This window comes from Heterocephalus glaber, unplaced genomic scaffold (genome assembly GCF_053883595.1).
Source record: "Heterocephalus glaber isolate CG9 unplaced genomic scaffold, H.glaber_assembly_v1.0 deba00001452, whole genome shotgun sequence".
Classification (NCBI taxonomy): domain Eukaryota; kingdom Metazoa; phylum Chordata; class Mammalia; order Rodentia; family Bathyergidae; genus Heterocephalus; species Heterocephalus glaber.
In genome coordinates, this window is record NW_028258302.1 from 10365651 (window position 1) to 10379814 (window position 14164).

Sequence of the window (14164 nt, forward strand, 5' to 3'; positions counted from 1 at the left end):
CTAGTGCCCTCATGCAAAACCCCAGCTAGAGATTGCTCAAAGCAAAGATGCACCAGCACAGCACAGCAGTTGGAAACCTCAGTCCTGTTCTCAGGGGCTGATGGAGAGGGTGGAGAGTGGGTTAGGAACAGCACGCAGCACGACGAGGGGCCTGGAGCCAGAGAACCACTGACTGCTCTGCTGCCTGGGCCAGCCCAGTATTTTCTCAGTGCAGTAGATGTGAGCTGCTAGAAGAATGCAGGCAATGCTGCTATGTCAGAGTAGAAAGCTCTGGATTCCTCAGCACAGCAGAAAGGCTTCCTCAGACAACCAGCATAAACATATTTAACTGTGGAATGAGGAGCCGCCCAAAATACATGGGCCCCTGGGGGAGGGACAGAGGGGTTCACCCTGCCTGCCTGCAGTGGGATAAGGGAGAAGAAGAGCGGACTTTCAAGGCCTGTGATGGGAAGAGGAGCCGCACAAAGGCCTAGAGATGTAAAGATACAATGGTGTGTCTGAATCTCTTCCCCCTCTTAAAGATGCCCACTAAAGTTGCTGGAGGCCCAGCAATGTTTTGTTAATCTTGTTCCCCTGGTAATATGAAAAATTCATTGCAGGTGAACTGTTTCTTTTTTACTTCTAGCAGTAATCAGAAATATATGTCAAGATAGACTCATAATGCTCAAAACAGGAAATCAAACAACCAACCACTAGAATACTATGTAGTCATCGATTAATTAATAGCTACACCCCATAAATGAAAAGGTTACAAAACAATATGATCCCATTTATGAAAACAAAGTACAATGCATTTTTAAAGGAATGAAAAGAAATGTAATGTTCAAAGAGTCTATCTCTATCTGATAGAATTATGGATGATAACCTTCTTCATCTTATTGCCTATTTTCTACAATGAACATCTTTTACATTTTAAAAATTAGATAAAGGGCTGGAGATGTAGTGGTAGAGCATTTGCCTAGTGTGTACGAGGCCTTGAGTCCAATCCCCAGCACTACAAAAATAAATAAAAATAAAAATTAGATTGAAACCCCACAGATGCTATTGAAACACACACACAGGTCCAGTGAGGTAGCTCACCTTCTGCAGGAGGGGTGTGGGGCAGATGTTGTCAAACAGGACAGAGTTGAAGATGCCATACACGCCATCATCAAGGTGGTACACGATGGTCTTGAGGGCAGAACCATTTTCCTCTGTGGGGAGGCATCAAGGGCAACACAAGCAGAATGTTAGAGGGGTGGGGAGGGGAGTTGACACCATGGCAGGCTCAGCAAGGACTCTGCCTTACAGCAGAACAGCCCTCCCCAGGGCACACTTCCCAGCCTGTATCCGAGCCCCTAGATGCCCCAGCAAAGGCAGAAGAGCAGCCCACGCAAACTCAAGACCCCAGAGGTTAAGCCACTTGCTCAGCAGCACCACAAAGGGCAGTGGATGAGCTGGAATGAGAATCGAGGTCCCCTGGCTGGACCGGAAAGGACAACCCCCAGATCTACAAAGGAGACCAGAAGAACGCTCTCCCTGTGCACATACACAGGACATTTGACCTGAACCCCACACCTCCACATGAATTTTGTCTGAGGAAGAGCACACCGTCCTCAGGCTCTCCTGCCTGAGGGTCCCAGAGCAGAGGGCAAAGCCCAAAATCAGAGTCCTCGACACCCCTCACTCACAGGGTGCCAAGAGCTCACTCTGGGAGACCTGATCTATGTGGAAGAGCAGGGAAGAGCAGTGATGCTGATGGTGTTGGCATCCAAGTTGAGTCAGTCCAGCCCAAACTTGAGTTCTAACCCTGCCCCTTATCAGCCATGTGCCTTGGGCTGGTGACTCAATCCCTCCCTGCCTACATTCTATCATCTGTAAAGAGGACTTAAACAAATTTAAGTTGTCACTAATTATTTTTATTAAGTTATAAGAAGTGGTGAACAAGAGCCTTACTTTGGAGAGGTGTCAGACAAGGGGTCAAATGCAGGCTTTTCCTCTTACTAGTTCTTAAGCAATGCACTTACACTCCCTTTGACTTTGATTCCTCACCTATCAAATGTTATCCAAAAAGTATCTATTCTCCTAATGGCATTTTTATCTCAGTCTGCACACAGCTATGGAAAAAGATGCTTAATAATTGTCAGGAATAAGGACTTAATTGCAAGTTTCCCTAGGGCAAGCACCCTTTTCTCCAGATTCCCCCATCCTGGCCACTGGGCCGAACACCAGGCCCTTTCCAGTGAGCCACTGTCCCAGCTTCAGCGGGGGACGGGGCTCTGCTTCCCACCTGACACCTACCCTCTCTGTTGGGCTGGTCCAGAAGAACCTCCTTCTTGGCGACAATGCTTACAGCCACGGTGAAGGCAGAGGTCACATAGTAGCGCCCCAGCTCAGCAAGGATGTCCACACCACAGCCCTCTGGGAAGTACAGGTCCAAGGCTGAGTTGATCACAGAAGCAATCTAGTGGGAGCAGGTTGGGGGACAATTGCGAGTTTGAAATGTGGGGTTTATGCTGAAGATTTGCTACATCTCCAAGTCTATTCTTAAAAGCCGCTTTGATTTCAGGAAGAAGGACTTGGAAGCTGCTAAGGCCCCAGCTGGTAACTGGGGACAGCTAGCCGAGAAGGCAGGAGGGGAACAGGGCTGGGTTGAGACCCTCAGACTTGTATAAATCACCCTCTTCAATGCCCCCACAATGGGAAGGGTCACTCTTCCTATAATGTTTGGTGCTCGGATTCCAGAAGTCCTGGTGTAGATCTTTCATAAATAACCCATCTGCTAAAGAATATATTATAGAAAATTCAAAAATTACAAAGAAAAAAAGAGAAGATAGAAACCACTCTAATTCTATCACCCAGATGATGCTGAACACTGTGAGTCATTTCAGAGTAGATTCTTTATTTCCTTTTTATGAGCAGTATTTTTTAATTATAAACATCATGGACCTGCATGTGTTCCTATAAGCTGTTTTACTCAACAGACTGGGAATGTCCTTTTACCCTGAGAATGTGCAAATGCTTTTACCCTAAGAATGCCCCAGGAAAGTTCACTACTGTTAATGCACAAAGCTACAGCTCCCATCTTTGAGGCTAATTCTTTGGGTCATTCTGGAATTACCTCTTCAGAGTCAGTTCCTAGATATGGAGATTGCAGAAGCAGCCACCTTCTAAGGAGAGGCGACCCCTAGTGGGGACCTCTATGCATCTTTCTTGCCTTCATCTCACAGATGAGGAGACACAGGAAGCAGGGAGGTTGGTTTTCCTTCCTCTGTCTTCCCATCTGATTTCTCATCAGCCCATCCAAGGGTAAAGAGGGCATACCCAGACCCTTAAAGAGCCTTATGACATGCAATGATGTCTTGATTAAGCCTCAAGTGGGCTGGGACGTGCATGAGCTGGAGTCAGGCAGAGCCAGTGTCAGCCAGCCCTGCTGTGCACTCAGGAAGTGACATAACTTCAATGAGCCTCCATTTGCTTAGCCATAGCACAGGGTTAATAAGTGAGGTGACCCAGGTAACACACCAAGTACAGCATAAGGCACATAGGATCCACTCCCAGTAGACTCTATGACATGCTACCCCTCTGTACTAGTACCCAGCTCCCCACCCAAGGAGCCCACAAGACACCTCGAGCCCCACAGTTACCTCTTCAAATCTCACTTTGGTTCTCTCTACTCCAGGGAAGCCACCACCAAGGTCAAGAATATGCATCGTGTGGCCCAGCTCGGCACCCATTTCAAACACAAGCCGGGCTTCTGCGATGGACTGAGCATAGACCTGAGGGTCAGGACAGCCACTGCCAACATGAAAACTGGGAAAGAAGGAATAATCTCTGCTTCCACACAAAGTCCCAGGTGCCCCAACCTCAGCCCAGCCAGTGGTGACCGTGGGCAGACACATGGGACAATATGCTCATGTTACTGATGCAGTGACTGAGGGCCTGAAATATTAAATGGGTCACAAGGGACCCTGTGGCCAGCTAGGATACAGCAAGAGACACGTGGTGCTCCCCTCGTCCCTCCATATTGTCCCTAGAGGAACCTTCTGCGATGAGAGCCAGGGCCCCAAAGTACCCACATTTGGAGAGGTCCGACCGTGATGTGGCCTGGACAAGTTACTCAGCCTGCCTCATTTAAGTCTCCCATCCAGAGAGTAGGGAATAAGAGCCTCTATCACCCCAGGCCATGGGGTAACGGACATGCAGCACTCAGCTCAGTGCCTGAAGTATAGAATAATGAAGCTGTACAACTGGTCTTTATTATTTTCTTCCACATCCCTACAAGAACAGAGGCAGTTCCAGGGTGTGGCTGCAGAACCTTTGGCCTACAGGCTGATAAAACTTTCTCAAGACTAGGTCCCAGTGGGCAGATCCTCCTGGGACAAGACGTTCTGGACACTATGGGGCTGGGGAAGAGGACATTCCAAACCTTCTTTGCAAAGAGAGGACATTCTTAACTAGCAGAATTCTAGGCCCAGGAGGGGCCTTGCTTGGAGGCCCTGGGGAAACTCTCATACAGAATGATTAATTCCTGTGAAAGAGGCATGGGCTGGGCGTGGGGGGGGATGGTGGGGCTCCTGATGCGCACCTCACACCCACCACCTCCATATGGCTCTTCTTGGCATTTTCAAGCAGATGTCTGCAGGATTTCAGCAGTGCTCCAAATTTCAGGCTCAGGAAGCTCAGGGAGTGGGTGTCATCGGTGGCAATGCACAGAACCATCCTGATGAGACACACAGTACACCACTGCTGGATGAACCCCACCTACCCCATCCCAACTATGTCTCCCCTGAGTCCTGGTCTGTGAACTCACATGGCTTAGAGCCAGACGGGCCCACAAGCTTCTAAACCCTATCTTCTCCCTGCACATCCAGTCAACCTCTGAGTTCTGTCCAACTCATTCTCCTAATGTCCCAGTGCACATTCCTGCATCGTCTGCATGGGGTAGATCTCATCGGCTTTCCTGGGCAGCTCTAGTCCCTCCAAATACCCTCCACACCAGGCAGAGTTTTCAAACTTTGCATGTATGAGGGGAACCACTTTTCAAAGTCTTAAGAAGAACCCCAGTTAACATGATGGAAGTTGCTTTGGGTGAACCAGAGTAGCCCCCCACCTAGCCTACCCTTTACCTAGAACTCTTCCCTGGATCCCCAGGGTTATCAAATAATTTTTTTTTTTTTTTGGTACCAGGGATCGAACTTGGGACCTTGCGCTTGCGAGGCAGGCAGCAGAACCACTGAGCTAAATCCCCGGCTATCAAATAATTTTAAAAGTTACAGCCAGAGCAAAATGCCCAGACTCGACTCCTTCCAGAATCCACCTGCATTGGGTCCCTACTTATGACCAGTGTCATTCACTGTGCCCTTTACCCGTCACACAGGCATGTTCCAGCCACACCAAATTTCTGCTCACCCCTCAAACACCTCACACTACGTCTGACACCCATGATTTTGCTTATGCACTTTGCTGTTTGTGTCTTCCCCAAATTCTACTCATTCCTCAAGGCCTACTTCTGAAGCTTGCCTCCCAACCCTTCTGGCTCTCACAAGCCTGTGACTTTGACCTGCACTATACCATGGCCTTCTCTTCTTGGGGCTATAGCCATTTAGTTCTGCCTTTGATCTAGCCAGGCCTGGCATCCTGGGTCCAGTCCAGGAGCAATGGCCATGTCCAGGGCAGGGCCCTCTCCCCAGCACCCCCTTCCACTCCCTCTACCCTCAGCCAGTAGCCCAGCCCTCACCCCCTGCATGCCTGGTTCTTGGCTTACTTGGCACTGGCGTGGTTCTTGACCACCTTTGCCAGCTCCACCTCGTTGTCAAAGCTCAGCAGCTGCACCCCATGCTTGGCAGCATACTTGATCTGTGCAATTTGTTTACAGGGGTTGGCATAGATGATCTTACTGGCAGGGACACCAACACGCTGGACTAACTCCATCTCTGCCTGTAGGGCCCCAAAGGAGGTAGTAAGGACACCAGGACCTACTGATCCATGGAGCCCAGGGAAACAAAAATGAAGGGCAATCATAACTACATGACAAGTGGGCCATCCCTTTAAGACAACAAATAAACAAGAAGTTAGGACTTAAGGCTCTTTCACCATTCTCTGACAGGCAGAGCTGCCACATAGAGTCACACAGGAAGTACACCGCACAATCCTGCTGGCTCCTGCTCACAGCAAACACAGGATAGATTTGTATATTTATTGTAACTTCCTGGCATAAAACATCTCATTCTAACAAAATCAGTATATTTATTATAACAATTAAGTGTCTTAGGAAGGGGTACATTTCTAATTTACACAAAAGTCTGTACAGACTCCTGGTGGCCCTAACAACAGGCTTCTGACATATTTTCCTGGCAGATTTAAACTTTCAATAACACTACTTGGAAAATAGTAGGCAGGTTCCTCAAAAAATTAAAAATAGAGCTAGTATGTGGTCCAGAAATCCCATTCTGGGTATATATCCAAAGGAATTGAAATCAGTATGTGAAAGAGTATCTCCACTCCCATGTACACTGCAGCGCTATTCACAATAGCCAGGAAATAGAACAACTCAAACATTCATTGATGGAAAAATGGATACAGAAAATGTAATACATATACAATGCACCACTATTTGTCCATTAAAAAAGGAGGAAATTGGGTGGGGATTTAGCTCAGTGGTTCTGCCGCCTGCCTCGCAAGCGCAAGGTCCCAAGTTCGATCCCCAGTACCAAAAAAAAAAAAAGGAGGAAATCCTGTCACTTGTAACAACATGAATGAAGCTGGAGGATATTATGCTAAATGAAATAAGCCAGGCAGAGAAACACAAATACTGCATGATGTCACTTATATCTGGCATCTAAAAGAGTCAAACTCCAAGAAACAGTAGAATGATGGTTGTCAGGCTGGAGGGGGGCGCGTGTGGAGCGGTTGATCCAAGGATACACCGTCTCGGAAGGAATAAATTCAAGAGATTTATTGTGCCTCATGGTGACTACTGTTAATAACAATGTATTGTATACTTGGAAACTGCTAGGAAAGGAGATTTTAGGTGTTATCACAAAAAGAAAGTATGTGAGTTAATGCATACCTTAGTTCGATGTAGCCATTCCATGATGTACACATGTATGACATCACACTGTATACTATAAATATATATCATTTGTCAATTTAATAAATAAGAATATTGCTTCATGTTTTAGAAAGTCTACAAAGCGAAGAGACTTTCTGACATATATCACCTAGCCCCACAGGTCTGTGCATGCAGGACACTATACGGGGTGGCTGGGGCTCAGCACCCCCTCAGGGCCTCCTCTTCCTCTTTTTTTTTTCCCTGTGGTGGTAGTGGTGGTGGTGGAGGTGGTGATGGTGATTTTTGCTGCTATTCTTTTTTTTTTTCAGTTTTGGGGGATGGAACCCAGGGCCTCACGAATGCCAGGCAAGTGTTCTGCCATTGAGCTATACCCAAGCTCTTCCTCACCTTCACAGAACATGGCTCTGCATGATTGCTGCTTTAATGATGTGGATGATGACGGTGATGAAGATGGTGTTCACTGAGTGAGCACTGCCACCAGCAGGCACTGAATGAGGTGTGGGCAAACTTCTACAAAGGGGCTACTCTTTGAGCCATTCCGTGTCTACTGCAACTGCTCAGCTGACAATAGGCAAATGAGGAGCATGGCTGAGATTCAGTAACACTTCAGGAAATCAGGTGCTTCAAATTTACTGTTTCATTCAGTCCTCACAATAACCCATGAAAATCAGTGTTAGCTTTGTTCTGCAGAGGAGCAGACTGATATTAGAGACTAGGTCGAGAGTGGGTGGCAAATGCAGCTTTCAAACTCTAGTCTGACTCTACCATAAGGAAAAGAAGTCCAAAGAGAGACGATTTTGAAACACAGTGGAAGACCTAAGAGTCATATGAAGTTCTAATTTTGATTTAGCAACTTTTCCTCACTAGGTATTCACATATATTTCATATAATCCCTACAGCCACCCTCTAAGTATTTACTGGCCACATTCCACAGAGGACAAAATTGAGTTCAGAGGACTCCACCTGATGCCACAGTCAATGAAATAGCAGAGTGGGACTTGCTGCCATTAGCGCTTGCTTCCCAGGGGCAGTGGTGCCCCACATACACTCTCTCTCTCTGAGTTTCAGTGGATGTGCAAATGTATTTTTGCTCCCTGTGGGGACCTGTAATTTAGTTTTGATTATAAATCTTAAATACTAAGTATTGTTATTCACAAAAGGCTCACTCTATGCCAGCTATAGCATTAAAATTTTATATACATTCTCATTTAATCTTCATAATACTCTTACCGTAGGTAGGGAAGAGAGGCTCAGAGAGGTTAAGTGACTTGTCCTGAATCTCACAACACAGCTGTTAATAGCACAGCTGGGAATGTAACCGTCAGACCCCAGCTTGCACTAATAGATATCTCTCGAGCATCTATCTGAGTTGCCAAGATGTGACAGGTGCTGATGAAAACAAGTTGTGAATAACGCTGTGGATCTTTCAGCTGGTGGGGAGACAGGCAATCACAAATGGACACTGGATCATGGTGGAATTACAAATGGTTTAAAGTCATGATGAAAAAGTATAGGATGCTGGAGAATGTGGGATAGGAGGATCTGGGTGTGAGGATAAAGAACAGCCTGCAGGTCAGAAATGTAAGCAGATCCAGGATGAGAGAGAAAGAAAAAATGTTTCCAGGAGAGGGAGCAACTTGTACAGAGGTTCTGAGGCAAGACTGTGCTTAGCTGAATCAAGAAGCAGGGGATCCTGGAGTGGTCAAGATAAGGTCAAGGAGGTGGGCAGAGCCACCTAGGAAACCAAGTCTGCATATGGATTTATATTTTACTCTGCACATGATGGAAAAGAATTACAAGGGTTTCAAGAAGAGAAATGGCAAGGTCAGATTTGTTTGGGGGGGGTGGTTTTTTGCGGTACCAGGAATCAAACTCGGGACCTCAGGACCTTGCGTTTCCGAGGCAGGTGCAGTGTCACTGAGCTAAACCCTGGCCCCCAGATTTGTATTTTAAATATAAGGTCTCAACACTTAGCATTCTGACAACCTGAGAAGGGGCCTGAGGGGCTTCTGGGGAGGCTAGTCACAACCAACCCAGGAGTGACCACTGAGCTGGCTCTAGAAAGGTGGGGAGATGTATTCCAGAAGGAGCCTGGCAAGTTGAGTGATGAACTGAGATGGGAGAAAATGAAGTTCCCCAAGAGAAAGCAGAGTTTACAAGACGGGGTCCTAGAACAATACAGAGAAATGCTCCATGAAGAGTGATAGAAGATAGAAAGAGCCCGTTCCTAGGACCTATGAAGAGATGAGGAGGGAGTGAAATCCACATATGCTAACACCCAGGTCAACGATCAGAAATGACTGGTAAGGGTGGGGACAGGTCCAGACCAGCATGTACTCTCCACTTATATACTTTTTCTTTTTTGAGACCGAGTTTTGCTGTGGGGTCCAGCTGGCCACAAATTCACAAACCTCCGGCCTCGGCCTCCTGAGTGTTGGGATTACAGGCATGTACCACAGTGCCTGGCTCATCTTATATACCTTTGAAGTCTTTAGGTAAGTGATTGTTGAGAATTTTTCAAAAGGGCTGAGGATGATGATGTGTAACTGCCTCTTCAGGAGGCTGAGACAGGAGGATCACAAGTTCAAGCCCACCCTGGACAATTCAGACTCAACTCAAAAAAAAATTTTTTTTAAACAAAAATGAAAAAAATGTGAAAGGATTAGGGCTGTAACTCAATGGTAGAGCACTTGTCTAGCATATGTGAGGCCCTGGTTCAGTTCTCAGTATTGCAAAAAAAAAAAATATTTTAAAAAATATGTTGCCAGAAGAAAAAAAAAAATGTTGCCAGGTGGAAAGCTAGGAACAACATGGAGTGTCCTTAGACCGGGTCTAGATGTATCAACACAGACATGTCTCCAAAACCTGCTGAGTTTAAAGCTATTGTAGAAGAGTCTATGCCATATGAGTGCCTTATATATCTTCTTACAAAGATCCCAAAATATTTTATATAATTCCTGTAGATCATTGATATATTTTTTACATAATGTTTTTTGCTATGTATCCAACAAACCCATAGTGGTGATTTTCTGTGGAGACAATGCTGATATCCTACTTTCTCTTTGGGTGAGTGAATCAATGTATTACTTGAATAATTCATAGTTAGTGTTTCAAATAAAGTGCTCATTGGATTCTGGAGGTCCCTGGGTACCTTGGTAAGAGGGAATTCTTCAGACTAGTAAGAGTAGAGGCCGGGAAACAGGCTTAAGGAATGGGTCCTGAGGGAAAGAGGCAACGAGCGCAGTTGAATGCAGACAACGCTGCTGAGTTTGGCCACAAGGGGGAGCAAAGGATTGGGTTAAAGGAGAATGTGGTATCTAGGGAAGGCTTTCTAAGATGGGAGGAGGCTGAGGGAGCCAGCCAAGAAAAGGCAAGGGTTGGGGGCCGGAACAATAACACAGGGCCCTCGGGGAGGAGGCTAGGTGGACCAGAGGCCTTGTGCGAGCTATGGCCTGTGCCCCTGGCCCTACAGTCTGTCCAATGGATGTCTGTTTTTACCTCCAGCCCTAGCTTATGCCAGACCCTTGATTAATGAATGTCGAGTAAGGCTTGGTGCCATTAAGCACAGCCTCCCACTAGGACCAACCAGAAAAGAGCAGTTTCTGCCCTTTAAGAAAAGTTGTTAAGTGGGCTGGGGATTTAGCTCAGTGGTTCCTGCACCTGCCTCGCAAGCTCAAGGTCCCGAGTTTGATCCCCAGTACAAAACAAAGTTGTAAGTCTGGAGCTGTAATTAGGGTACTGGGGACCCAGTACTGACAAAAAAAAAAAGAAAAAAAAGTTGTATGCCCAGGAGCCAATCTTCAGTAAATACCCAAAGGGTCTCTGTGATCCCACCACAAGTAGGAGACTTAGGCCTCTCCTCACCCTTGCAGTGAAATGAGGGCATCCATCATTAGCCAAGTGCCAGCTCAGCCACCCCCTCCCCCAGGCAATGAAAAAACCAATAGCAACAGAGTCCCAACACCACATCACTAGGTTCAAGCTGGCACCTCCAGGGCATGACCCCAGGCAAATCATTCAATTTCTGTGCCTCACTTCCTTTTAGGCTGAATTCATCTTCACCAGGCTGTTGTCAGAATCAGACCTCACAGGGATGTTTCAAGAATCAAATGAGATCATGTACAGAAAATGCTTGGCAAAGCGCCTGGCACAGCAGACACACTCAGCAATGTAGAAGCTTCTAATGTCCCCACTGTCTTTGAGGTGTTCCGATGCCCTACCCCACAGCCCTGTCCTTTGCAGTCCAGCTCCTGAGGATTGAGGACCAAGTGCTTCACCCCTGGGCTTCCAGAAGTAGAGGACTCTAGTCAGTGGGGTTTGGTCCTGTTCTCTCCCCTGGCCCAGGAGTCAAAGGATTCTGTTCCTTCTCACTCATATGGAGGCCCAGCATGCTGCAGGAGGCAGCAGGGAGAACAAAAGTCCTGGCTCTGCAGTGCCTCCCCCAGGTGCCTGACAGGTTTTACCTAACATAGGTATGAGTTAAGGCATGCAATGAAAACACAAGGGGAAGACACTTGTCAGCCACGGAGAGCCTTAACATTTGGTCCCTGGCAAAGGTTAACCTGCTCATTCTGTCCTACCCCAGTACACACCTCTCCCTTACCTAGACTCACTCCAGCCCCATCATTCTGATCGGGTTAGCTCTCCTCTTTTCTCCTCCAGGAATCCCTTCTAGAACTCTCCTCCCAATATCCAGCCACACTGCCAATGAAGGCTTAAAAAGGGTTCCTTTCAGAATGACCATTACTAACTACCAAGAAAATGATGGCAATGACAATATACAGAGCAATGCTCGCCAGGCTCACTCCCATCTCAGGACTTTGCACTTGCTATTCCCTCTGCCTGGAATGCTCTTCCTCTGTTTATCTGCCTGACCTGATCCCACACCTCTTTCAGGTCTGTATTCAAATCTCAGCAATGCCTTCTTTGGCCAAACTCTCTAAAACTATGATCCTCTCACCCCACATTCCCTTTCCTATTTTTTTTTCCACAGCACTTACCATCTGAAATACCATATACTTTCATTGTTTAATTTGTCTATGTTTTAGAAATCAAGCTCTATGAAGGAAGGACTTTTTTGTTTTGTTTTATTCATGGGTAAATTCCCACCTAAAATAGTACTTAGCACCATAGTAGCTGCTCAGTAAATATTTACTGAATGAATGAATATGTTCAGAGTTGTACTCTGATGAAACTTCATAACTTTTCTTTTCATCTAGTAAAAGTAGAATGAAAATATATAAACTGAGCATGCTACTCAAGGACAACAGAGCCTGTCTTACCCAGTGCAGTCCTGCCAGGCCTACCCAGCACAGTTATCACCACACTGTAGTTCAGTGACTATTGAGTGGCAGTATACAAGCAAAGCAAAGTCAATCAAAAGACAGCAAAGGGCTGGGGATTTAGCTCAGTGGTTTCACCGCCTGCTGCGCAAGCGCAAGGACCTAAGTTTGATCCCCGGTACCAAAAAAAAAAGACACCAAAAAGGAACAAGACAACAGCAGAAATCAAATTAGAAAGGTAGTAGAAAAGGGCCGGGGATTTAGCTCAGTGGTTCGCCACCTGCAGCACAAGCACAAGGACCTGAGTTGAATCCCCGGTACCAAAAAAAAAAAAAAAAAAAAGGTAGTAGAAAAAATGGAAACAAAGTCTTTGCAAATAGGGAAGGGTGGAGGGGGTGAAAGGAGGCCAGGGGAAGGGGAAAAAAATAAGAACCAAGATACTCGTGTAAAAGTACAAGATCCCAATGATGAATGTAACTGTATTTTATACCTAACGTGTACCAATAAACTTAATGGGAAAATAAAATTAAAAAAAAAAAAAGAAAGGCAGTAGAATTGGCAGCAACAACAAAACCCTAAAAGCATCAGTTAGGAAAATACAGTCACACATTAGCATTATAAAAGAAAAAAAACCAAGAATATAAAAGTGTTTTTCTTTTATTTTAATTAGAAGAAGACTACATATAGCTCTATGCCAAAACATTTTAAAGCCTCCATGAAAAAATGACCCGCCTACCCAGGGACACACAAGGTTCCAATATGGAACATCCAAGCTGACACTCCATACTCATGTCTCCCTCCCTTACCCCTGGAGCTTCCTCCCGAGTGGGTGGCCTTCCCAGAAAGCAGGTCACCCCTGCTCCCCAGAGCCCACCTGCACCAGAAGGGCTGCATCCCGTAGGAATCAAGGGTCAACACACAGGGAGGAGTGGATGCTCACCTTGTTAACACAGCTGAAGCCCAGCCCCAGTTCAGCCAGGACCTTCAGCACACCCAGGCTGCTGTTGCACTTGACAGCATAAAAGGGCCGGACTCGTGGCAGGCACTTCAGAAAGCAGAAGTGCTTCCTCACTATGGCACCCAGGTTGGCCACGAAGAAGGCAGCCACCTCACCCTGCATGACAAGAGGTGGATGGCTGTGAGACCCCGCTCAGCTCCCTCCCTGTGATGCCATCCAGTCTTTCCAAGTCCCTGCCCCAGTTCAGCTCTGGCCACAAAGCTACCCTGCTATAATGTTTTCTGGGGCTCCCACCCCTACAGGATAGAAAGCAAACTCCTCAGCATGGTATTCAAGGCTCTGTGATCTAGCCCCAGTCCCTCTCTTCATGCAGGTAAAACTTTCAACTATAGTCTTTCTTCTCTCTGCTGGCTTTGGCCATCTCAGTCTACCTTCAAGTTTCAGCTCAAATGCCACCTTTCCCAAGCCTGTAAGGCAACTTGGCTTTTAATATTGTTGTTGCACTTTGTTTGTGTTTTCAAAGCATCAGAACTGTACACACATCCATCTATCTGCTCCAGGAAAGGGTCAATTTCTTGAAAGCAGAATTTGTGGCCTAAAGCACACTGATTGTCACATATGGTGTTTAGTGAAGCCTTGAGGTCATCCCACTGCCACCATAAACCATGCTGGTGGACAACTGGTCATCAAAGACTGGCTGATGGCTGAACATGTATGAGGCTGTAGGTGAGATCACCTTATTTAAACCTTCCCTGGGGTTCAATTTCCTTTTTCTGCAATACTTTTTAAATGGTGCCTACTTGATGTCAGTTATAATGTTAGGCAACAGAGGTAACCAATAGGGCTTTAGTCCTGAAGGGTCTTTGGGTC

At 46.4% G+C, this 14164-nt stretch overlaps 1 protein-coding gene across 9 annotated transcripts in view; it reads right to left on the reverse strand.

Annotated features, from left to right (window-relative positions):
- Azin2 (antizyme inhibitor 2) overlaps positions 1-14164 on the reverse strand; it is a 31889-nt gene that overhangs the window by 15789 nt on the left and 1936 nt on the right. For 7 of the 9 annotated variants that reach the window (XM_021262822.2, XM_087214924.1, XM_087214928.1 and 4 more), the window contains 6 exon segments: positions 13277-13450; positions 5747-5919; positions 4568-4702; positions 3627-3792; positions 2281-2443; positions 1081-1193 (listed from right to left, as the gene is read on the reverse strand). In XM_021262822.2, coding sequence (XP_021118481.1) covers positions 1081-1193; positions 2281-2443; positions 3627-3792; positions 4568-4702; positions 5747-5919; positions 13277-13450 — 924 coding nt within the window. 9 annotated transcript variants of the gene reach the window in all.